Source organism: Symphalangus syndactylus, chromosome 17 (assembly GCF_028878055.3).
Source record: "Symphalangus syndactylus isolate Jambi chromosome 17, NHGRI_mSymSyn1-v2.1_pri, whole genome shotgun sequence".
NCBI classification, from domain to species: domain Eukaryota; kingdom Metazoa; phylum Chordata; class Mammalia; order Primates; family Hylobatidae; genus Symphalangus; species Symphalangus syndactylus.
In genome coordinates, this window is record NC_072439.2 from 24,150,648 (window position 1) to 24,175,125 (window position 24,478).

General features: G+C 42.0%; 1 protein-coding gene across 17 annotated transcripts in view; it reads left to right on the forward strand.

Moving 5' to 3' along the window:
* Nucleotides 1-24,478, forward strand: part of ZNF573 (zinc finger protein 573) — a 65,619-nt gene that overhangs the window by 12,102 nt on the left and 29,039 nt on the right. For 3 of the 17 annotated variants that reach the window (XM_063621158.1, XM_063621160.1, XM_063621159.1), the window contains 4 exons: nt 17,179-17,269; nt 17,948-17,992; nt 19,207-19,339; nt 20,771-20,863. The exons of 1 other annotated variant lie outside the window; for it this stretch is intronic. In XM_063621158.1, coding sequence (XP_063477228.1) covers nt 17,201-17,269; nt 17,948-17,992; nt 19,207-19,339; nt 20,771-20,863 — 340 coding nt within the window. In that variant the 5' untranslated portion in view covers nt 17,179-17,200. 13 more of the 17 variants (XM_063621166.1, XM_063621174.1, XM_063621167.1 and 10 more) reach the window with 11 other exon arrangements.

Genomic DNA, 24,478 nt, shown 5'->3' on the forward strand with positions numbered 1-24,478 from the left:
GACCCGTCTCAGATATTTTGGATTCACAAAGGGTTGTGTTTTTTTTTTTTTTTTGAGACAGAGTCTCGCTCTGTCACCCAGGCTGGAGTGCAGTGGTGCCATCTCAGCTCACTGCAACCTCCACCTCCCAGGTTCAAGCGATTCTCCTGCCTCAGCCTCTCAAGTAGCTGGGATTAAAGGTGCTGTCACCACACCTGGCTAATTTTTTGTATTTTTAGTAGAGACGGGGTTTCACTATGTTGGCTAGGCTGGTCTCGAACTCCTGACCTCAGGTGATCCACCTACCTTGGCCTCCCAAAGTGCTGGAATGACAAGCGTGAGCTACCACACCTGGCCTTAATTTTTAAAAATAGAGATGGGGTCTCACTATGTTGCCCAGGCTGCTCTCGAACTCCTGAGTTCAAGCTATCCTCTGGCTTTGGCCTTGCAAAGTGCTGGGATGACAGGCACGAGCCACCACACCCTGCCGTAAAGGGTTTCTTACCACTGTGAGTACTCTGATATTGAGCAAGTTGCCCAAACACACTAAAGGCCTTCCCACACTTGTCACATTCATAGGGCTTCTCTCCAGTATGAATACTCTGACGTGCTTTAAGGCCTGAGTTGAGCCTAAAGGACATCTCACATTTGTTACATTAAAAGGGTTTCTCACCAGTGTGAATATTGATGTTGACTAAGTCATCCATACACACTAAAGGCCTTGTCACATTCCAAACATTCATAGCGTTTCTCACCAGAATGAAATATATGATGTACAGAAAGTTGGCGGCTAGTCCTAAAAGCTTCCCCACACTCTTTACATTCATAGGTTTTCTCAGCATAATCTCCCGTTCATTGAACATGTATATGAGGCTGAAGGGTGTTTTCCTTGTTTTCTGTAATGTCCAAGGAGTAAGGAAAGGGGCATTTTCTTCTTACCTGTCTGAAAATCTTGTTTTTTGTTTTTTTTTTTGAGACGGAGTCTCGCTCTGTCGCCCAGGCTGGAGTGCAGTGGCGCAATCTCGGCTCACTGCAAGCTCTGCCTCCCGGGTTCACGCCATTCTCCTGCCTCAGCCTCTCCAAGTAGCTGGGACTACAGGCGCCCGCCACCATGCCTGGCTAATTTTTTTGTATTTTTAGTAGAGACGGGGTTTCATCGTGGTCTCGATCTCCTGACCTCGTGATCCGCCCGCCTTGGCCTCCCAAAGTGCTGGGATTACAAGCGTGAGCCACCGCGCCCGGCCAAAATCTTGTTTTTTTAAAGCTAACTGTTGTTTTTTTTTTTTAAGTAAGATTGATGTTTTCTCAAAGGTGAGCCTTGAAATTTGTAAAATTGGAATTATAAGAAAGAGAAACCTACAAAGCACAAACATTAAGAAAACCAGGAAGCACGGAATTAAGATCCTTTTATAATAGTAGACTAATGGACAGGTGGCCTTTTTTATCTTCTGTGATGATACGTTATTACACTAGCTATCATGTACTTGTTTCTATGGATTATCTTGATTCATCTTCAGACCTATCGTGTAGTGAGATGGGGAAACAGAGGCACCAAGATGTTGACATCTCACAATGCAGAGCTCAGTATCACTTTCTTAGAGGCCGAGAAGACAGACTGTCTCCTTAATTTTACCAGGATATCACTTAATTTATGCATAGATTTTTAAACCTGTCTTTTTTTTTTTTTTAAGAGACAAGGTCTCGCTCTGTTGCCTAGGCTGGAGTACAGTGGTGTGAACACTGCTCACTGCAGCCTCGACCTTCTGGGCTCAGCAATCCTCCTGCCTCAGCCTTCCAAAGTGTTGGGATTACAAACCTGAACCACCACACCTGGCCTAAGCCTGTCTTCTTTACTGAGTAATTCATCCTTGATACTATTTACCCATCGATTATATAATTTAACATCAATCTTATTAATAATGGCATAAGGCTGGGTGCAGTGGCTCATGCCTGTAATCCCAGCATTTTGGGAGGCCGAGGCAGGCGGATGACCTGAGGTCGGGAGTTCAAGCGCAGCCTGATCAACACGGAGAAACCCCATCTCTACTAAAACACAAAATTAGCCGGGGGGGTGGGGGTGACACATTCCAGGCTGGAATGCAGTGGCACCATCTCGGCTCACTGCAACCTCCGCCTCCTGGGCTCAAGGGATTCTCCTGCCTCAGCCTCCCGAGTAGCTGGGACTACAGGCATGTGCCACCATGCCCAGCTCTCTTTTTTTTTTTTTTTTTTGAGATGGAGTTTCACTCTTGTTGCCCAGGCTGGAGTGCAATGGGGTGATCTGGGCTCACTGCAACCTCCGCCTCCCGGGTTCAAGCGATTCTCCTGCCTTAGCCTCCCAAGTAGCTGGGATTACAGGCATGTGCCACCACACCCTGCTAGTTTTGTATTTTTAGTAGAGATGGGGTTTCTCCATCTTGGTCAGGCTGGTCTCAAACTCCCGACTTCAGGTGATCTGCCCACCTTGGCCTCCCAAAGTGCTGGGATTACAGTTGTGAGCCACCAGGCCTGGCAGCCCACCTAATTTTTGTATGTTTAGTAGGTATGGGATTTTGCCATGTTGGCCAGGCTGGTCTTGAACTCCTGACCTCAAGTGATCCTCCTGCCTCAGCCTCCCAAAGTACTGGGATTACAGGCGTGAGCCACTGCGCCTAGCTAAAGAAACCAAAAACTTTAGATAAGTGAATTTGGAGGAAATATTTATAACAGATAAAATGGACAAACAGATAATAATTCTAATTTACTGTCTCTCTGGCTTAATAAAATATTAGTCAATACCCTAAGAAGAAAGGAACAAAATCTAAAAATTCGCCATTCACAAATACAAATAGTCAACAAAGTTAAAACCTAAGAACTTATTGAGCACTTATTTCTCTGAAATTGGCTCTTGAATTTATTGAACATGCATTGACTTCAGATTAGGAAATTTTAAAAATATTTTTTAAAGTTTCACTTTTTGGAATTTAAAATTAATCCAAATTATTTAATATTCAACATTTGGAATTTACCAATCAATCCTCTTTCATTTTATTTTTCACTCTTCAAATAATTCCTTTTTCAAGAGCTTAAAACATTTTTAAAATTAATAGATTCTGCAGGCTGGGCAACATAGCGAGACCCTCTACAAGAAATAAAAAAAATTTTAAATATATAAAATATATATTTCTTTAAACATATGTATTTTAAGTATATAAAATATATTTTAAATTTGTTTTTTATTTTTTTGCTGGATTGTAGGGTAAGCGTATGTTTAGTCTGGCAAGAACTTGCAAAACTACCTTCCACATTGGCTGTACCATTTTGCATTCCCAGCAGCAATAGATGAGAGTTCCTGTTGCTCCATATCTTCACCAGCATTTGGTGTTGTCATTGTCTGGATTCAAGCCAGTCTAATAGATGTGTAATGGTATCTCATCGTTGTTTTAATTTGAATTCCCTAGTGACATATGGTGTTGAGCATCTTTTCAGATGCCTACGAAATGTGCTGAGCATGGTGGCACATGCCTGTGGTCCCAGCTACTCGGGAGGCTGAGGTGGGAGGATTGCTTCAGCCCTGGAGGTTGGGATTGCAGTGAGCTGTGATTGCACCACTGCACGCCAGCCTGAGTGACAGAGCGAGACCCTGTCTCCAAAAGATAAATAAATAATTGACTTAATTTTTAGAACAGTTGTAGGTGTACAGAAAAATAAAGTAGAAGGCAAATTGAGATCTAATATCCCCCTCACACCATAGTACACACACTTCCTCTATTATCATCTTGTTAGTGTGGTACATTTGTTATGCGTGATGAGCCAACATTAATATTATTAAGTTCATGGCTTATATTAAGATTCACTCTTTGTGTTCTACCATTTATGGGCTTTGACAATTGCATAAGGACATATATCCACCATTATAGGGTCACAGAGAAAAGTTTCATTGCCCTGAAAATCCTCTGTGCTCCACCTATTCATCCTTCCCTCTGCTCAAGCCTCTGGCAACCACCGAACTTCTTATAATACCATCTGCCTAGTTTTGCCTTTTCTAGTATTTTATATAATTGGAACTATACACTATGTGGCTTTTTCACATTGGCTTCTTTCACTTAGAAATACGTGTTTAAGATTCCTCCATGTCTTTCCATGCCTTGGTGGTTCATTTCTTTTTATTCCTGAAGAATATTCCATTGTATGATTGTTTCAGAGTTAGTTTATGCATTTCCCTATTGTAGGATATCTTGGTTACTTCCAATCTTTGTCAGTTATGTATAAGCTGCTATAATCATTCATGTGCAGGATTTGAGTGGATCTAAGTTTTCAACTCATTTGGGTATGTACCAAAGAATGCAATTGCCAGATCGTAGGGTAAGCATATGTTTAGTTTTGCAGGAATTTGCAAAACTGCCTTCCACAGTGACTGTACCATCTTGCATTCCCAGCAGCAATCAATGAGAGTCACTGTTGCTCCATATCCTCACCAGGATTTGGTGGTGTCAGCGTTTGGATTTGAGCCAGTCTAATAGATGTGTAGTGGTATCTCATCGTTGTTTTAATTTGAATTCTCTAGTGACATATGGTGTTGAGCATCTTTTCAGATGCTTATTTTTGCTACCTATATAGCAAAGGGCAGATACAGATGATGGACTGCAGGGAAAGAGCTTGCTGTGATGATAGGAAGCTGCAGGTAGGGATGATCTCAGGGTTAACTGGGCATCAACTGTGCCTTCTCCTGTCACATAAAATGTGGTCTACCTGAGTTTTGACTGGAAACACAGAATAATACCTGGTTGTCCATAAATATTTCTGACTGAGGCTTCAGGTTTATGTATGTTTTAACTGAAAGGTGATATAAACCCAATATATAAACGGGTTGGGGTACAACAGGCAATGACTGTCAGAGATGTTGAGAGTCTACACTGAATGGATGGTGTCACTGGCTGCCCATGTCTTTCTCATTATGGACTTTCAGTGTTTATTTGCCACATGAAAGGCCACTGAGATAGGCTACATCTGATTTTTCTCCTGAGGGTCTCTATTACTGAGAAATTTCTGTATTCTGCGCTACGCTGGGTTCATAATCTGACTATCTATATCATGTGTGTTCGTTCCTTCCCTAAAATGCACAGTTCAGCTGCAGTTGTAGAGGTAAATACTACTATGTTTCCATTTTCGAGAGTTGAAGATCTGAGGTCTGGAGAGGTTAGTGTGTAGAAAGTTATGTTGAATAAGTGGCAAGGCCATGTAGCCAGGTCGGATAAGCTGCCTTCAGATTTTACTCTTGAACTTCTACTGGATAATGTCTTTTCATTATAGAAAAGAGGAGAGTGAACTTAGGTGTTTTGTTCAAAATCAATGACTGTAGGAGTTCTTTCAAGATATGATGAAAAGCAATAATTGTCTCATCTTACATTACCTATAATTATTGCTCACCAGAAATTGGTTATCGATGCAGCAACCTTTTACATTCCTTTCTGCTTTATTATGCATGGCCGGGCTTCACTGTAACTAAGAGGTCCAAGATTCAGAAATATCTTTAACTTGGAATGCCTGGTCACAGGTATCCAACTGAAAAATATTTTGCTCATTAGCCATAGGGACACATATGGCAAACTACAGCCAGAGACACAAAATGTGGAAAGAAGAAAGGGCTATCAGAAGTCCTGTGTCTCCTTAAATTTTGTATTTCTATTCATATGCATCTACAATCATAAGGAAGTTGAGCAAATGGGAAATGCAAAGTCCTAATCAAAGCATACCCACATTTCAGTTATCTGCATTATTGCACATTTAAATTTATAATGCATACATAGGATTCAATTCAATAGCTATAAAAATGTTAAGTAACCTTTTCTCTCATGCACCCCCGTCATTTAGAGTCAACATTTTAATTTTGTTGTGCAACCTTTCATAATTTTGTTTTCTTTTTCTTTTTTTTTTCTTTTTTTTCTTTTTTTGAGATGGAGTCTTGCCCTGTCGCCCAGGCTGGGGTGCAATGTGCAATGGCACTATCTCGGCTCACTGCAACCACTGCCTCCTGGGTTCAAGCAGTTCTCCTGCCTTAGCCTCCCGAATACCTGGGATTACCGATGCGCACCACCACACCTGGGTAATTTTTTGTGTCTTCAGTAAAGATGAGGTTTCACCATGTTGGCCAGGCTGGTCTTGAACACCTGACCTCGTGATCCGCCTGCCTCGGCCTCTCAAAGTGCTGGGATTATAGGCGTGAGCCACCACGCCTGGCCTCTTTTTCTTTTTTGATAGCGACAGGGTCTCACTATGTTGCCCAGGCTGTTCTTGAACTCCTGGGCTCAAGCAATCCTCATGCCTCAGCCTCCCAAAGTGCTGGGATTACAGGCATGGGCCACCACACCCAGCCAAAACTTTTTCTTTTTTTAAATGTATTTTATTCTGTATATTTAAGGTACACAACATGATGTTATAGGATACATATACATAGTATAAAGGGCTTACTACAGTGAAGCAAATTAACATCTCTATCATCTCACAGATACCCACATTGTTTGTGTGTGGCAAGGGAAGCTAAAATCTACTCATTTAGCATGAATCCCGGACTTATTATGTATTTTTTATATGCCTAAAGTATAGTCTGATTTTGCCTGGTTTCTCTCTCTTACATAATTGGAGTAATAGTCTGTATCCTGCTGCATCTGGCTTCTATTACTCAGTATTAAGTATTTAATATTCACATTTAGCATCGATTCTGCATTCTATTAAAACAGTACACCAGCTAGGTGTGGTGGCTCATGCCTGTAATTCCAGCACTTTGGGAGGCTAAGGCTGGCGGATCATGAGGTCAGGAGATTGAGACCATCCTGGCTAACATGGTGAAACCCCATCTCTACTAAAAATACAAAAAATTAGCCGGGTGTGGTGGCACGCACCTATAGTCCCAGCTACTCAGGAGGCTGAGGCAGGAGAATCACTTGAACCCGGGAGGTGGAGGTTGCAGCAAGCCAAGATCAGGCCACTGCACTCCAGCCTGGGCGACACAGTGAGACTGCGTCTCAAAGCAAACAAAGAAACAAAAAACCAAAAGTTAGCGGGGAGTGGTGGTGCACCCCTGTAATCCCAGCTACTCTGGAGGCTGAGGCAGGAAAATCACTTGAACCTGGGAGGTGGAGGTTGCAGTGAGCCCAGATCGCGCCACTGCACTCCAGCCTGGGCAACAGAGTGAAACTGTGTCTCAAAAAACAAACAAACAAACAAAAAACAGTACACCAGTGTGTATCCCTTCATGATTGGTGGACGTGTGGGTTGTGTTCATTTTTTCAGTTACAAATGATGCCGTTGTGAACATTTTTGTATTTCTATTTGGTTACCATTAGTGTGTATTTATGTACAGTATAAAGCAAGAGGTAAAACCATAGGTTACATGGTAAACATATCTTCAGTTTTACTAGGTATTATTGGTTTCATCCCAATGTTAATACACCGACAGTCTTACAATGTCTGATAATTCCCAAATCTTTGCATTCTTGCTGACACTTAATTTTGTCAAAATTTTGAGTTTTTTGGTGGGTACGTGTCAACGATTGTAGTATTAATTTACTGGACCTTTCCTTCTCTGTAACAGGCCCTGTCAAGATATATGTGTGGTATGGCAAGGGTAGGGTGGCAGGGGTAGGAGCCCCTAGAGGTAGCAGGGGCTCTGGAATCCTTCATCATCCTATGTGAAAAAGTTTGTGGCAGTGATTTTTTTTTTTTTTTTTTTTTGAGACAGAGTTTCGCTCTTGTTGCCCAGGCTGGAGTGCAATAGCGCCATCTCAGCTCACTGCAACCTCTGCCTCCCAGGTTCAAGCAATTCTCCTGCCTCAGCCTCCCAAGTAGCTGGAATTACAGGCGTGCGCCAACACACCCAGCTAATTTTTTGTATTTAGTAGAGATGGGGTTTCACCATGTTAGTCAGGCTGGTCTTAAACTCCTGACCTCAGGTGATCCACTTGCCTCAGTCTCCCAAAGTGCTGGGATTACAGGTGTGCGCCACGATGCCCTGATATTTCCTGTGTACAGTGGTGTAGCCAGGGTGCAAAGCCACTTCCTAATGATTCTGTGATCTAAATATTATATCTTCTTGCTTCCCTTTAAGATATGTTCGTTCCTCCATACAATTAAACAATCTCAATTACTCTTGAGGGAGCATAAAATCCTCACTGTCTAATCATGGGTCCTTCCAAATTATTTGTTGGCTTGTGTTTAAAATATGAAAAAGATAATGTAGATTTTGTTTTATTCTTACTGCTTAATCTGAACAAAATGTCATAGATACCTCCTGGCCTGTTGCTCAACCAAGGAGAGTCACTTGAATAAGGAACAAGACTGGAGGGAAACCACATTGATAATTTATCATTACACTGTCATCACATACATGGAACTCATCAATGATGCTTACAAAAAAATTAGGTCATTTGTGGAAAAGTGTAAAGAGAATATAGGAGATGTCTCAACTGAAGACAAAAAGCTACACAAAATAATTGCAAAAAAAAAAAGTGTTAAGATGTGAACACAAATTCAGAGATTCAGAAGCACAAAGGGCTAAGTTAAGGGAAAAAAGAGTTATCGATACTTTCTTCCTTATGGAGAACAGGATGAATTCTTAAAGGGGCAAGTAATTGTGAGTTTGATATATCTGATGATAATTAGTATTTCTAATGTTGTAAATGGTTGTGAATTTATAGTCACTATTCCTATTTCCTTTAGACTAGTGACCACGAGTCTGATCAACAGAAACACACTGGATTAGTACTGTTATCTATGTCTGTTCAACATACTATGTGTTAAAATAAGTCGATCAATTTTTGTCTTGTATTTGTTTTCATTTCACTTTATTTTAGTTTCTTTGGAACAGGGTCTCACTCTGTCGCCCAGGCTAGAAGAGCAGTGACACGATCACAGCTCACTGCAGCCTCGACTTCTCCAGGCTCAGGTGATCCTCCTGCCTCAGCCTCCCAAGTAGTGGGGACTACAGGCATGAGCCACCCCGCCTGGCTAATTTTTGTATTTTTTGTAGAGACAGCGTTTTGATGTGTTGCTCAGGCTGGGCTCAAACTCCTGGACTCAAGCGATCTCTGTCTTGGCCTCACAAAGTACTGGGATGACAGGCATGCACCATGGCCCCAGGCCTGTTTTAATTTTATTAATTGGCTGATTCATCCAGACACATAATTATCAAGTAAAATCTCACTATTTCCTTAGCATTTCCCTTCAATTTAGCTTAGAAAATCTATTCCTAAGTTAATATTTTAAAACATATACAATTAGCCAGGTATGGTGGCACATGCCTGTAATCCCAGCTACTTGGGAGGCTGAGGCAGGAGAAGCACTTGAACCCGGGAGACAGAGGTTGCAGTGAACCAAGATCGTGCCACTGCACTCCAGCCTGGGCGACAGAGCGAGACTCCATCTCAAAAAAAAAAAAAGGTTTTCTCCAGATCATTTTTACATTTAATTATTCAGTCTGTTTTGACTATACCTTTAAGAATTAAGTAAATATAACTTCACTTCTACACACTATTAGTCAATGTACCTAACACAATTTATTGAATAAACCAGTCCATTCCCAACAACATCAAAAGTAAGTACATTTCCCAATGTAAATTAATACAGCCATGATGGAAAATAATATGGAGATTCATCAGAAACTAAAAATAGAATTACTATATGTTCCAGCAACCCCACCTGTGGGTGTATAGCTAAAGGAATTGAAATCAGCATGCTGAAGAGACAACTGCACTACCATTCACTGCAGCATTATTCTGCATTGGATACAGAAGCAACCTAGGTGTCCAGCATGTTATAAGTGGATAAAGAAAATGTTACATATTGCCGGGCGCGGTGGCTCACGCTTGTAATCCCAGCACTTTGGGAGGCCGAGGCGGGCGGATCACGAGGTCAGGAGATCGAGACCACGGTGAAACCCCGTCTCTACTAAAAATACAAAAAGCTAGCCGGGCGTGGTGGCGGGCGCCTGTAGTCCCAGCTACTCGGAGAGGCTGAGGCAGGAGAATGGCGTGAACCCGGGAGGCGGAGCTTGCAGTGAGCCGAGATTGCGCCACTGCACTCCAGCCTGGGCGACAGAGCGAGACTCCGTCTCAAAAAAAAAAAAAAAAAAAAAAAAAAGAAAATGTTACATATTATATATATTATGTATATAACGTTATATACATATATATGTATATATAAAGGAATACTATTCACTTTTTAAAAAGAGGAAAATCGGCCGGGCAAACTGGCTCACGCCTGTAAATGCAGCACTTTTGAGAGGCCAAGGTGGGTGGATCACCTGAGGTCAGGAGTTCGAGATCAGCCAGATCAACATGGTGAAACCCTGTCTCTACTAAAAATACAAAAATTAGCCGACGTGGTGGCGCATGCCTATAATCCCAGCTACTTGGGAGGCTGAGACACAAGAATCGCTTGAACCGGGGAGGCAGAGGTTGCAGTGAGCTGAGACTGTGCCACTGCACTCCAGCCTGGGTGACAAGAGTGAAACTCCGTTTCAAAAAAAATAATAATAAGTAAATAGATTTTTAAAAAATAAATAAAAAATAAAAATAAAACAAGGAAAATTCTGTCATCTGTGACAACATGGACAAACCGGGAGGACATTATGCTAAGTGAGAGAGGCCAGAAACAGAAAGATAAATACCAAATACCACATAAGTGGTATTTGTGGAATCTAAAACAGTCTAACTCTTAAGAGGCAGAGAATGGTGTTTACCAGAGACTGAAAAATGGGGAAAAGGGAGACGTTAATTAAAACAGTACAAAATTTCAGTTAGTCAGGAGAAATAAACTTTAGTAATCGATTGCATAGAACAGCAACTACATAAATAATGTGTTGTATGTTTCAAAATTGCTAAAAGTAGATTTTAAATGTTTTCACCACAAAAAAGTGAGGTGATGGATTTAATTAGCTTGATTTAATCATTTCACATTGTAAACATAGATCAAAACAGCATATTGTACTCTATCAGTTTATAAGACATACAATTATTATTTGTCCATTTTTAAAAAGTTACTTTTCTCATACCTTATAACAAGGCTGGACTTCCTCAGGGGACACAGAGCAGAGTCCCCGCCCCTCGGGAGCTCACACCCGATCCCCCACGCTCGCCCTTGCGGCCACACCTTGAACGCCCTCCCCGACCGACTCTACACTCAAACAGCCCGAGGCTTCGGGCAGCCTCGAGTTTGGATTCCCCTTCTCAGCCTTCTGGGGTCACTGAAACCCTCAGAACTCCGAGGACAAGTTGGACACGCCTTCGCCTCAGCCATCTTCGCCAGCGCAGTAAGTCTCTGTGTCTGCACACTCCTGGTAGAGGGAAAACTAAAACCTCCGGGAGCCAGCGTCCGGCGGTGCCTGCAGTCTCACCGGGATTTGGGGTTCCGAGCCACTTTTCCCACAAGCCTCCGCGGTCATGGAGCTTTAGGCTTAAACTACATTTCCCAGAGGGCAACGGGAACACCCAATCTATGGCTTCCCTTCCGTTTTCGCGTGGTTCTTTTGCAAGGTGGGTTGAACTCATTTCAGGATATAATGGGCACAGAGTATTCGCAGGCAGGGCTCTGGGCAATCAAGTTACGTTGGAGCCCAACTTAAACCAGCCGGGGTGGTGGAGGAAGCCCTTAAACCGTGGAAGCCTGTAGTGTGGATGGCCAGTTGTTATCGGAATCTCAGGCCCGTGGGTGCATGAACAGCAGAGGAGGGTATTTGAGTGCGCACGTGAGAGAATGTTGTATATGTCAGATGGGGAATGTTTGAGAGTGTGTGACAGAGAAACTGCGTGTGAGAGGCTGGGATGTGCCTCCTTGACGGTGGGTGCTGTTGTGAGGCTGTGACAGGTGAGTGAGTGGCTGTGCTTGCGTGACGGGGATATGAGGTGCTTGTCCTTTTCGTGTACGTTGATTGCGGTGGCACTGCGCTGTCACTTTGAGTCGTGGCTGTAGGTTCCCGGCTGCTTCTTCTCCCTCCTCACAGCTGCTTGCGGCTGACACACACAAAAAATGTCTGCAAGAGGGAAGTTGGATACTGAACTCTACATCAAGTTTTCCAGCAAGAAGACATTGACTTGCTGTGAGATTGGAAACGCCTGGGAGGTTATTTCGTTGTGAGCTCTGAGAGCGAGCTACCTGTCTGAGAACCTCGTCTTTCCCAGAGCTCTGACCCCAGGAACTTGCTGTGAACTTATACCCAGATTCCAGCCTCTCTCCTACCTCCATGTGTTTTAACAACAGAGAAGGCGTGGAGGATATTGTGTAAGGAGGCATTCCGTGTTTCAAGGAAAGGCCTGATAACTCATGATTCTTTTCTCCCTCCCTGGTCCTGCTATTCCTCAAAAGGACTGTGATGAGGAGGAAAAAAATTCTTTCACATCTAAAAATCAATGTTTAGGCTAGTTGGCTTTTTTCCCTCCTAAGATTACTGGTTTTAGAGTATGCTTTACTTCATCTGAAATGTGTCTGAATGTCCTAATACTAATCTGCTTTCTTTCCAGTAGATGTTGGGAGCCATTGAGCTGAATCTCATTAACATTCTCATATTTGTCCAGGTGTGGTGGCTCACGCCTGTAATCCCAGCATTTTGGGAGGCCAAGGCGGGCGGATCACTTGAGGTCAGGAGTTCGAGACCAGCCTGGCCAACATGACGAAACCCCATCACTACTAAAAATACAAAAATTAGTCTGGCGTGATGGTGCATGCTTGTAATCCCACCATCTTGGCCAGGCTGGTCTCGAACTCCTGACCTCATGATCCACCCACCTCGGCCTCCCAAAGTGCTGGGATTACAGGCGTGAGCCACCGTGCCCAGCCTTATGTGGATTATTTTACTTCATCTTCAGACTATTTTATATGCTAAATGACATTCTCTCCCAATTTACCAATGAGACTTTAAGACACATTTTATTAAGTATCAGAGCTTAAATCTGAAAGTCATATCCTAAAAGACTAACAACAGAGTTTGTATTAGTTACTTCAAGAGACCACCTCTTAAATATTACTTTTTTTTTTAATTTTTTGAGACGGAGTCTCGCTCTGTCGCCCAGGCTAGAGTGCAGTAGCGCGATCTCGGCTCACTGCAAGCTCTGCCTCCTGGGTTCACGCCATTCTCCTGCCTCAGCCTCTCCAAGTAGCTGGGACTACAGGTGCCCACCACCACGCCCAGCTAATTTTTTGTATTTTTAGTAGAGCCTGGGTTTCACCGTGGTCTCCATCCCCTGACCTCGTGATCCGCCCGCCTCGGCCTCCCAAAGTGCTGGGATTACAAGCGTGAGCCACCACGACCGGCTTTTTTTTTTTTTTTTTTTTTTTTTGAGACAGAGGCTTGCTCTATGGCCAGGCTGGAGTGCAGCGGCGCAGTCTCGGCTCACTGCAACCTCTGCCTCCCAAGTTCAAGCGATTCCCCTGCCTCAGCCTCCTGAGGTCCATTATATCATTATTATGTCTTTGCATCCTCATAGCTTAGCTTCCACTCATAAATGAGAACATGTAATGTTTGGTTTTCCATTCCTGAGTTACTTCACTTAGAATAATGGTCTCCAACTCCATTCAGGTTGCATCCAATGCTGTTATTTCATTCCTTTTTATGGCTGAGTAGTATTCCATAGTGTATATATATGTGTACACACACCAAATTTTCTTTATCCACTTGTCAATGAGCATTTAGGCTGGTTCCATATTTTTGCAGTTGTGCTGCTATAAACATGTGTGTGCAAGTGTCTTTTTCATATAATTACTTCTGGCTGGGTGCAGTGGCTCACACCTGTAATCCCAGCATTTTGGGAGGCTGAGGCCAGCGGATCACTTAAGGCCAGGAGTTCCAGACCAGCCTGGCCAACATGGTGAGACTCCTGTCTCTATCATTGAAAAATAAAATAAAATAATTTTATATAATGACTTCTTTTCCTCTGGGTAGATGCCCATTAATGGGACTGCTGGATCAAATGGTACTTCTACTTCTAGTTTTTTAAGGAATCTTCATACTGTTTTTCATAGTGGTTATACTAGTTTTCATTCCCACTAGTAGTGTAGAAGTGTTCTCTCTTCACCACAACCATGGCAACATCTATTCTCTTTTGATTTTTTAAATTATGGTCATTCTTAGAGCAGTAAGATGGTATCACATTGTGATTTTTATTGGCATTTTCCTGATCATTAGTCATGTTGAGCATTTTTTCATATGTTTGTTGGCCATTTGTATATCTTCTTTTGAGAATTGTCTAGTCATATCCTTAGCCTACTTTTTGATGGGATTATTTGTTTTTTTTCTTGCTGATTTGTTTGAGTTCCTTGTAGATTCTGGATGTCAGTCCTCTGTTGGATGTACAGTTTGTGAATACTTTTTCGTATCCCGTGGGTTGTCTGTTTACTCTGCTGATTATTTCTTTTGCTGTGCAGAAGCTTTTTAGTTTAATCAAGTCCCATCTATTTATCTTTGGTTGTGTTGCATTTGCTTTTGGGTTCTTTCTTGGTCATGAACTCTGCCTAAGCCAATGCCTAGAAGAGTTTTTCCAATGTTATCTTGTAGAATTTTTATGGTTTCAGGTCTTAGATTTAAGTCTTTGATCCATCTTGAGTTGATTTTTCTCTAAGGTGAGAGATGAAGCTCCAGTTTCATTCTTCTACACGTGGCTTGCCAATTATCCCGCACCATTTTTTGAATAGTGTGTCCTTTCCCCACTTTATGTTTTTGTTTACTTTGTTGAAGATCAGTTGGCTGTAAGTATTTGGCTTTATTCTGGGTTCTCTATTCTCTCCCATTGGTCTACATGCCTGTTTTTATACCAGTACCATGCTGTTTTGGTAACGATTGCCTTGTAGTATAGTTTGAAGTCAGGGAATGTTATGTCTCCAGATTTGTTCTTTTTGCTTAGTCTTGCATTGACTATGCGGGCTCTTTTTTTGTTCCGTTTGCATTTTAGGATTGTTTTTTCTAGTTCTGTGAAGAATGGTGATTGTATTTTGATGGAAATTGCATTGAATTTATAGATCGCTTTTGGCAATATGGTCATTTTCGCCATGCTGATTCTACCCATCCATGAGCATTGGATATGCTTCCATCTGTTTGTGTCATCTATGATTTCTTTCAGCAGTGTTTTGTAGTTTTCCTTGTAGAGATCTTTCACCTCCTTGATTAGGTATATTCCTAAGTTTGTTTGTTTTTGTTTTGTTTTGTTTTGTTTGTTTTTGCAGCTGTTGTAAAAGAGATTGAGTTCTTGATTTGATTCTCAGCTTAGCTGATGTTGGTATATAGCAATGCTACTGATTTGTGTACATTAATTTTGTATCTTGAAACTTTACTGTATTTATCAGATCTAGGGGCTTTTTGGATGAGTCTTTAGGGTTTTCTAGGTATATGATTATATCATCGGCAAACAGCAAGTTTGACTTCCTCTTTACCAGTTTGGATGTCCTTTATTTCTTTCTCTTGTCTGATTGCTGTGTCTAGGACTAGTCACTACTTTAAAATGCCAATAATTCAGCAAGGACCATAAGCTGTAAATAGGAACGGGTAAGTCAGTGTATAGTGAAGACCACTAGAGAGATTCAGGTGGTGTGCCTTGGGAATTCATGTGGAGGTGGCATTGATTAGATTCTGGTCATCATTGTAACTAAGCCCATGGAATCTATGTGGAAGTTATTGAATATATTCTGTAAGCTTTTACTATCTAATTTTTTCTTCAAGTGATGTTAGATAAAAAGTGAAACCAGGCCAGGCGTGGTAGCTCATGCCTGTAATCCCAACACTTTGGGAGGTCTAGGAGGGAAGATCTCTTGAGCCTAGGAGTTTGAGACCAGCCTAGGTAACATAGTAAGACTCTGTCTCCAAAAAAAATTTTTTTAATTAGCCAGGCATGGTGGTGCACACCTTTAGTCCCAGCCACTCAGGAGGCTGAGGCAGTAGGCTTACTTGAACCTAGAAGCTTGAGTTTGCAGTGAGCTATGATTACACCACTGTACTCCAGCCTGGGTGACAGAGCAAGACCCCTGCCCTTTAAAAAAAAAAAAAAAAAAGAGAGTTTAGCAGTAGTCTGGATGACACTGTATGTGTGTGTGTACACATGTATTTTTTAAGTTAATGTATGAACAATGTTAAAATGATTATGAAATATATTCAAAAAAGAAAATCAAGATAGCAACTAAAAGAAAAGTAATGGTAACATATGATCATGTTATAATGTAACAGAATAAATAAATTACCAGACTTTCTCAATGTATTGATGTCCTACAGCCTGTGCCTCAATGCTTGTCTGTCTTTTTAATGATCCAATGATATTGCACATTCTGTTTTTTTCATCTTAATTTTCTGTGGACAGTATATCTAAAATTTTTAAATTTTATTAAATACATTTCCCTACTTAGCATCTGATAGCTTCTTGGTATTCTATTACATGTATATTTTGTCTTTAGCAAGGCAGTTTGTACTCAACACAGAACCAGGCCTAAGCATTTCCTCCTGTGCTGTGTTCTCACTCATATTTTGACCAATTTCAACTGATTCTGATGCCATAGAAGAGGTTCTAGTTTGAGGCCAGGCGTGGTAGCACATGCCTGTAATCTGAATAGTTTGGGAGGCCAAGGCGGATAAATCACCTGAGGCCAGGAGTTCAAGACCAGCCCCGCCAACATAATGAAACCCCGTCTCTACTAAAAATACCAAAAAAATTAGCTAGGTGTGGTGGTGCACACCTGTAGTCCCAGCTTGGGTGGCTGAGGCAGGAGAATCGCTTGCCTGGGAGGCAGATGTTGCAGTGAGCCGAGATCTCACCACTGCACTCCAGCCTGGGCAACAGAGCGAGACTTCATCTCAGAAAAAAAAAAAAAAAAAAAGCTTCTAGTTTAAACGATAAGTCCTCCCTCAGCCTTGGAAGGTGGGAATGAAGGCAAGTAAATTTTCTCATGGAGAAACTGAGCAGCCTAATCTCAAGTCTAGATCAGCCTTCCCAAATTGGAGGCTTGTCTAGAAAACCTCTTGCTATCTTGTCTGGATCTGGCTTTAGTGAGCCGGTGACTTACTCTAAAACTACCTTTGTATAGCTGGGTTTCCTGGGGTGTGAGGGAGTGCTTAGATTCATTGTCTGTTTTTCCCTAAGTTATGTGTTCAGTTGTGAGGGATTAATTTGGAAGGAGAAATGGAGGAGCAGAAAGATTTTATTAAATTAAGTCATATTGGGAACACTAACATCTCTTTTCTTCTCTCAGCTCTGGATTCTCTGGAGTTTGAATGTTTCCAGTATTGGAACCCCACCGAGTAGGACTGATCAGGTCTTACAATTCTAAAACCATGACCTGTGTAAGTTGATTATTCTGTTTCCTTGCAATATCATGATCATAGGTTATGTGGATTTTTTCATTAACCTAAGCCTTCCTATTTAAGAAGGCCTCCTTCAGTTATCTGTCCCCACTTTCTTCTAATATAGTGAATAGTGATAGCAAATAACTCAGTTTTCTCCCTATGAGTATTTTCTGTCCACTTTCATATTTATTGTCAAATGTATTTAATACTCATGTGCTTATTCTTCAACCAAAGCCTATGATAGAGTAGTAAAGGAGTGAAGTCTCAACAGGGAACTATTTGAGCTTCCTTTATAGGTCCTTAGTTTGGTGAATTAGAGATGTTGGTCCTATTTGGATACCACAGGTAGGCCTTGACATTCTCCACAGACCTGAGTTTTTTGGGCAAATAAGATGGGATTTGGTTATCAATTGGTCTGTCTTAGTATGTGATGAGATCTCATATTCTTTGAGAATTTTAGAATTATTGGAGATAAACCATGGATCTTGCCAAGGAATTACTGAGAGACAAGTTTTTATTTTGTGGTTGAATATGTTCTGCTGAACTTGGGAGACATCTTTTTGATTATGAGTCATCCTATATCAGTATCCATTCTGGAACAAGAAAAGTATTAAGTGATGGAAAATGGTGATGAATGAGAATATTATCCTAAGGAGTAAATATGTTGATTTCCAGAACTGGGGAAGACCTTTGAAGTTTTGTCCAACAAAGTATATGAAGGTAGGCTAGCTGTGGTGGCTCATACCTGTAATCCCACTACTTTGGGAGGCCAAGGCAGGAGGATCACTTGAGGCCAGGAGTTTGAGACCCCTTGCAAAAAAAGTGAGACCCCCATCTCTACAAAAAAAGTACAAAAATCAGCTGGGCGTGGTGGCTTGCACCTGTAGTCCCAGTTACTCAGGAGGCTATGGCAGGAGGATTGCTTGAGCATGGGAGGTCAAGGCTGCAGGGAGCTGTGATTGTGTCACTGCACTCCAGCCTGGGCAACAGAGTGAGCCTGTCTCAAAAAAAAAAAAAGATTTAAAAAATGTACATGAAGGTAAAACATGGATTAACGATGGAGTAAGTCTGAAATATTCATAATAAAATTGATTGTTGCACAGTCAGTAAAAAATATATTTGTCAAAATAAAGAAAAATGCTTATTATGTGCTCCGACATAATGATGTAACTTGAGGCTTGTGGAAATGTCTAAATGTTCTGCAGAAGCTTTTTTTTTTTTTTTTTTTTTTAATATGGAGCTTGGCCAGGTGCAGTGGCTCACGCCTGTAATCCCAGCACTTTGGGAGGCTGAGGCAGGCGGATTGCTTGAGCCCAGGAGTTTGAGACCAGCCTGGGCAACATGGTGAAACTCTGTCCCTACAAAAAATACAAAAATTAGCTGGGCAGGTCCTGCACACCTGTAGTACCAACTACTTGAAAGGCTGAGATGGGAGAATCAACCTGGGCCTGGGAGGTCAAGGATACAATGAGCCATGTTTGAGTCACTGCACTCCAGCCTGGGCAGGAGTGAGACCCCATCTCAAAAAAAAAAAAAAAAATAGCACAAAACAATAAAATATTGGAGATTATTAAATTTGGCAAGGACATCTCATTTTTCTAACTTTAAAGGAAAAATAGTTTAGAAACTCATGTTTATTGGGAATTTACAGATCACATGACTAGCAGACTATGTAGTTGTGTCCTTAATACTTTATTGAATTTTATTTTATCCATTCCTCAGAAGTTCTGAACTATTGTGGTAACCTCCAACATGCAGAAACATTTGTCTGTGGCAATAGGATCCTTTACGAATATGTAGACATGTTGCTTTAGTCTGCTACCAGTCATTAGCCACGTATGCTATATCACTCCATTTCTCTAATGTGCTCTTCTAATCTCCTGTCTTTCCATCTTTAAAATGTTTTTAAAATTTTGTAATGCATGGGTTTGCAGTTTCAGGAATTAGTGACATTCAGGGATGTGGCCATAGACTTCTCTCGACAGGAGTGGGAATACCTGGACCCTAATCAGAGGGACTTATACAGGGATGTGATGTTGGAGAACTATAGAAACCTGCTCTCACTGGGTAAGTTTATTTGCCTCAAGTAATTTAAAATGTGATCTATGATATGTTACCTTTCAACACAGTGAATTTCAAGGCCGTATTTCAAGACATAGTTGAATTTCTCCTTCCTGTTCTTAGAGGAATATTTCAGCTCCGCCTGTTTGACAATGGCTGTGCCACCAAGCACCATCATTTTCTTCATCCTTTAGAGATAGTCACATATTCTCCTGCCCCTTATGATTGCCTCCTTTCCTTAATATCCAAGGGGCTGGATTAAAATTACATATTATTATTATTAAATTATATATTATTAGTCCATGAATAACCATTGTCCAGGAATCCTGGTTTCCCATTGTGCATATTTCCAGAATTCCTATAGATATGCTGTGCCATCATCTGATCCACCTGCAGGGACAAAAGATGCAGATTCATGATTTACTCTGAGTATAAGAACCCCTGTGACTTATATAGTGCTGGATTAGATGAACAATATTTATTGAAAACTGAAGAGTCCACATTTCATTTCCTGTAGCCAATCTGTATGATTTATTGTTGAAAGTTATAATTCATGAGCTTTGCGTTGAGTTTGAATGAAGATTTTATATATCAGTCGGGATGCTATTTTTTCTTTCATACAGAAATAATAAAATAATTATAATTGGTACAATTGTGCTCATTATGTCCCCAGCCACTCTTTGGAAGGGAAGGGGAATATATATATATAATAACAATCCTCAAAGAACTATGTGATAGTATTATTGTTATTATCTTATTTATTTATTTATTTTTTCGAGACTGGATCTTGCTCTGTTGCCTAGGCTGGAGTGCAGTCATAGCTCACTGTGGCCTTGACCTCCTGGGCTCAAGGGATCCTCCCGCCTCAGCCTCCTTAGTAGCTGGGACTATAGATATACCACCATGCCTGACTAACTTTTTTTTTTTTTTTTTGTAGAGATGAGGTCTCGCTGTGTTGCCCAGGTTGGTCTCAAACTCCTGGTCTCAAGTGATCCTCCTACCTCGACCTTCCAAAATGCTGGGATTACAGGCGTGAGCCACCGCACCTAGCCAATAGTAGTAGTATTATGCCCAGTTTATTTGCCAAATTGGAATAATGAGTTGAAGTCACATGGCCAAAGTCACAAGGTTGGTAGATTTAAGAGGAATAATTTGTGCCCCAGCCTTCTGGCTCCAGAGAACTTCACAGCTACTTTGAGGTGGTAATATTTGGAAAGAGACATTTTATAAGATCACAGGTTAAACTTTCTCCTAAGAGACCGTGTATGTATGAGTTTACATTAAAATAAGGTTTTACTGTACCTGCTTCATTTCTTCAATCATCTCGCCCCTCTTTTATTTGAAGTCCTTAGTTCATTGTAAATTTAACCAAAGCTCAAAGGTTTCTGTTACTTTTGTTTTTATTTTTATACCATGTGGCATTTCTTTTCTTATAAGGAGGACATTCCATTTCTAAACCAGTTGTGGTTGATTTACTGGAGCGAGGAAAAGAGCCCTGGATGATTTTGAGGGAAGAAACAGAGTTCACAGGTAAGGAAGGCAGGGCACCCCATCAGGGCCGGCCACAGTCCATGGGGTAAGAGAAAGGAGACACTTTTGTGTTGTTTGTGAAGCCTTCCTCCAAGGCACCCAGACTTGTGGAGCAAAGGCCTACAACCTGGTTGGGAATAAAGATTGCAGCGTAAGCTATGGAAGAAGCTTCAACTTTACCCCATTTACCAATCACCTTCTTTTATATTTCAAACCCATTTTCAGTGATGAGGGCTTTCTTTTTTCTTTTCTTTTTTTCTTTTTTTTTTTTTTTTTCTGAGACAGAGTCTTGCTCTGTCGCCCGGGCTGGAGTGCAGTGGCTTGATCTCCACTCATTGCAACCTCCACCTCCTGGGTTCAAGTGATTCTCCTGCCTCAGCCTCCCAAGTAGCTGGGATTACAGGTGTGTGCCACCATGCCCAGCTAATTTTTGTATTTTTAGTAGAGACATGGTTTCACCATGTTGGCCAGGCTGGTCTCGAACTCCTGACCTCGTGATCTGCCCGCCTCGGCCTCCCAAAATGCTGGGATTACAGGTGTGAGCCACTACACTCAGCCTCTTTTTTCTTTAATGCAATATTTTACCTGTATTTTGGATTCAACTGTTTTTCCAGCTCCCCTTTTGCACACACACACAACACACATATCAATGTAGTGATCATGAGGAAGACATGTAAGGTCCTTATCCTCATGGAAATTTACATTGTACTAAAGAACACATAAAAATAAACCATAAGGTCCTTATCCTCATGGAAATTTACATTGTACTAAAGAACACATAAAAATAAAATAAACAGCTGGGCACAGTGGCTCACGCCTGTAATCCCAACACTTTGAGAGGCCGAGGCAGGTGGATCAGGAGGTCAGGAGTTCAAGACCAGCCTGGCCGATCTTGAATGGTGAAACCCCATTTCTGCTAAAAATACAAAAATTAGCCAGGCATGGTGGCAGGTGCCTGTAATCCCAGCTATTTGGGAGGCTGAGGCAGGAGAATTGCTTGAACCTGGGCGGCAGAGGTTGCAGTGAGCCGAGATCACACCGTTGCACTCCAGCCTGGGTGACAGAGTGAGACTCTGTCTCAAAAATAAAATAAAATAGGCCAGGAGCGGTGGCTCACGCCTGTAATCCCAGTATTTTGGGAGGCCGAGATGGGCGGATCACGAGGTCAGTAGATCGAGACCATCCTGGCTAACACAGTGAAACCCCATCTCCACAAAAAATACAAAAAATTAGTCGGGTGTGGTGGCAGGCACCTGTAGTCCCAGCTACTGGGGAGGCGGAGGCAGGAGAATGGCGTGAACCCAGGAGGTGGAGCTTGCAGTGAGCCGAGATAGCGCCACTGCAGTCCAGCCTGGGCGAAAGAGCGAGACTCCGTCTCAAAAGAAAAAAAAAATGACTCACACCTGTAATCCCAGCACTTTAGGAGGCCAAGGCGGGCAGATCACGAGGTCAAGAGATCGAGACCATTCTGACCAACATGGTGAAACCCCATCTCTACTAAAAGTACAAAAATTAGCTGGGCGTGGTGGCCACTGGTCTGTAGTCCCAGCAACTCGGGAGGCTGAGGCAGGAGAATTGCTTGAATCCGGGAGGTGGAGGTTGCAGTGAGCTGAGATCGGGCCACTGCACTCCAGCCTGGTGACAGAGTGGCACTCTGTCTTAAGAAAAAAAAAAAAAACTAAGTATACATATATGTATGTGTTTACATATTTACATAAAAATAAATTACCTAATGAGTTTATATGGCAACTTTCTGGCCAAACTTAGAACTAAATGGTGTTTAATTGAAATTTTCTGTCTTTGATCTGTATCTCTTTTCCTCAGTACCAATTCTCCAATACTCCAGTGATGATAAAATTAAAATACCACACAAGTATTCATTTCCTTTATTCTATTTTTTTTTTTTTTTTTGAGACAGTTTCACTCTTGTCGCCCTGGCTGGAGTGAAATGGTGCAATCTCGGCTCATCGCAACCTCTGCCTCCTGGGTTCAAGTGAGTCTCCTGCCTCAGCCTCCAGAGTAGCTAAGATTACAGGCATGCGATACCATGCCCGGCTAATTTTGTATTTTTAGTAGAGATGGGGTTTCTCCATGTTGGTCAGGCTTGTCTTGAACTCCCAACCTCAGGTGACCTGCCCACCTTGGCCTCCCAAAGTGTTGGGATTACAGGCATGAGCCACCATGCCCAGTCATTTCCTTTATTCTTTATGATACATAAAACATTCTTAGAACATTAATAACAGCTTTACTACCTAAATGATTACTGAAAACAGTTGTTTTTTAGTATGCCCAGTCTCCTCCCAATTTTTAGTTTTACCATAATCATATGAAATATATAGTCATTGCATCATATGCTTTCTCCCTTATGACTGATACTTACTCTGTTTTTTTTGTTTGTTTGTTTGTTTGTTTTTTTTTTGAGACCATCTCACTCTGTCACCCAGGCTGGAGTACAGTGGCGGATCTTGGCTCACTGCAACCTCTGCCTTCTGATTTCAAGCGATCTTCCTGCCTCAGCCTCCCAAGTAGCTGGGATTACAAGTGTGTGCCACCATGCCTGGCTAATTTTTGTATTTTCACAAAATACAAAGGGTGGTCTCGAACTCCTGACCTCAAGTGATCTGCCCACCACGGCCTCCCAAAGTGCTGGGATTACAGTCTTGAGCCCTGGTACCCAGCCCTGATATTTACTCTTAGCCTAAATATATATTTTTAATATATATATAAATATAGTTGTTGTTGGATATTTGGTGCTCAGCACCCTGTGGCATGGCTGCAGTGATTCATGCACATGAGACTCAGCCTTCCAGGAGCTCTCTTTTCCACAGGTGCTAGAGCTCAAGTGCTAGGAAATGAGATCCACACAGCACGAGTGTGGGCCTCCCCTGACTTAAGAAGACTGGTTTGGCCGGGCGCGGTGGCTCATGCCTGTAATCCCAGCACTTTGGGAGGCCAAGGCAGGTGGATCGCTTGAGGTCAGGAGTTCGAGACCAGCCTGGCCAACATGGTGAAACCCCGTCTCTAGCAAAAATATAAAAAATTAGCTGGGTGTGGTGGTGCATGCCTGTAATCCCAGCTACTCAGGAGGCTGAGGCAGGAGAATCACTTGAACCAGGGAGTTGGAGGTTGCGGTGAGCCGAGATTGCGCCACTGCACTCCAGCCTTGGTAACAGAATGCGAATGGTCTCAAAAAAAAAAAAAAAAAAAGACTGGCTCCATAGGTTGGTACAGTATCTGGTGTGAGGATTCTTTAGTCATCGTTTCCAGGGTCTTTCAAGGACATGCCCATTTAAAAAGAAATGTAGTCAAAGAAACCCTAAATACGGTGTTCTCTTCATCTAACCCCTAGTCCACACTCTGAGGTGCAACTTGCCAATCAGGGTCATTGTTATCATAAATAATGAAACTTATTAACATAGTTGACACATTCTATTTTTAGGGAAGCAGCCTTAGAGAGTTAGCCTAAGAGTACATCCTCATGCAGAATGGGATTCCCATTCTGTTTAATGTTTAATAACAGAACATTAAAAAATGTATTGTTGGGCCGGGCGCGGTGGCTCATGCCTGTAATCCCAGCACTTTGGGAGGCCGAGGCGGGCGGATCACGAGGTCAGG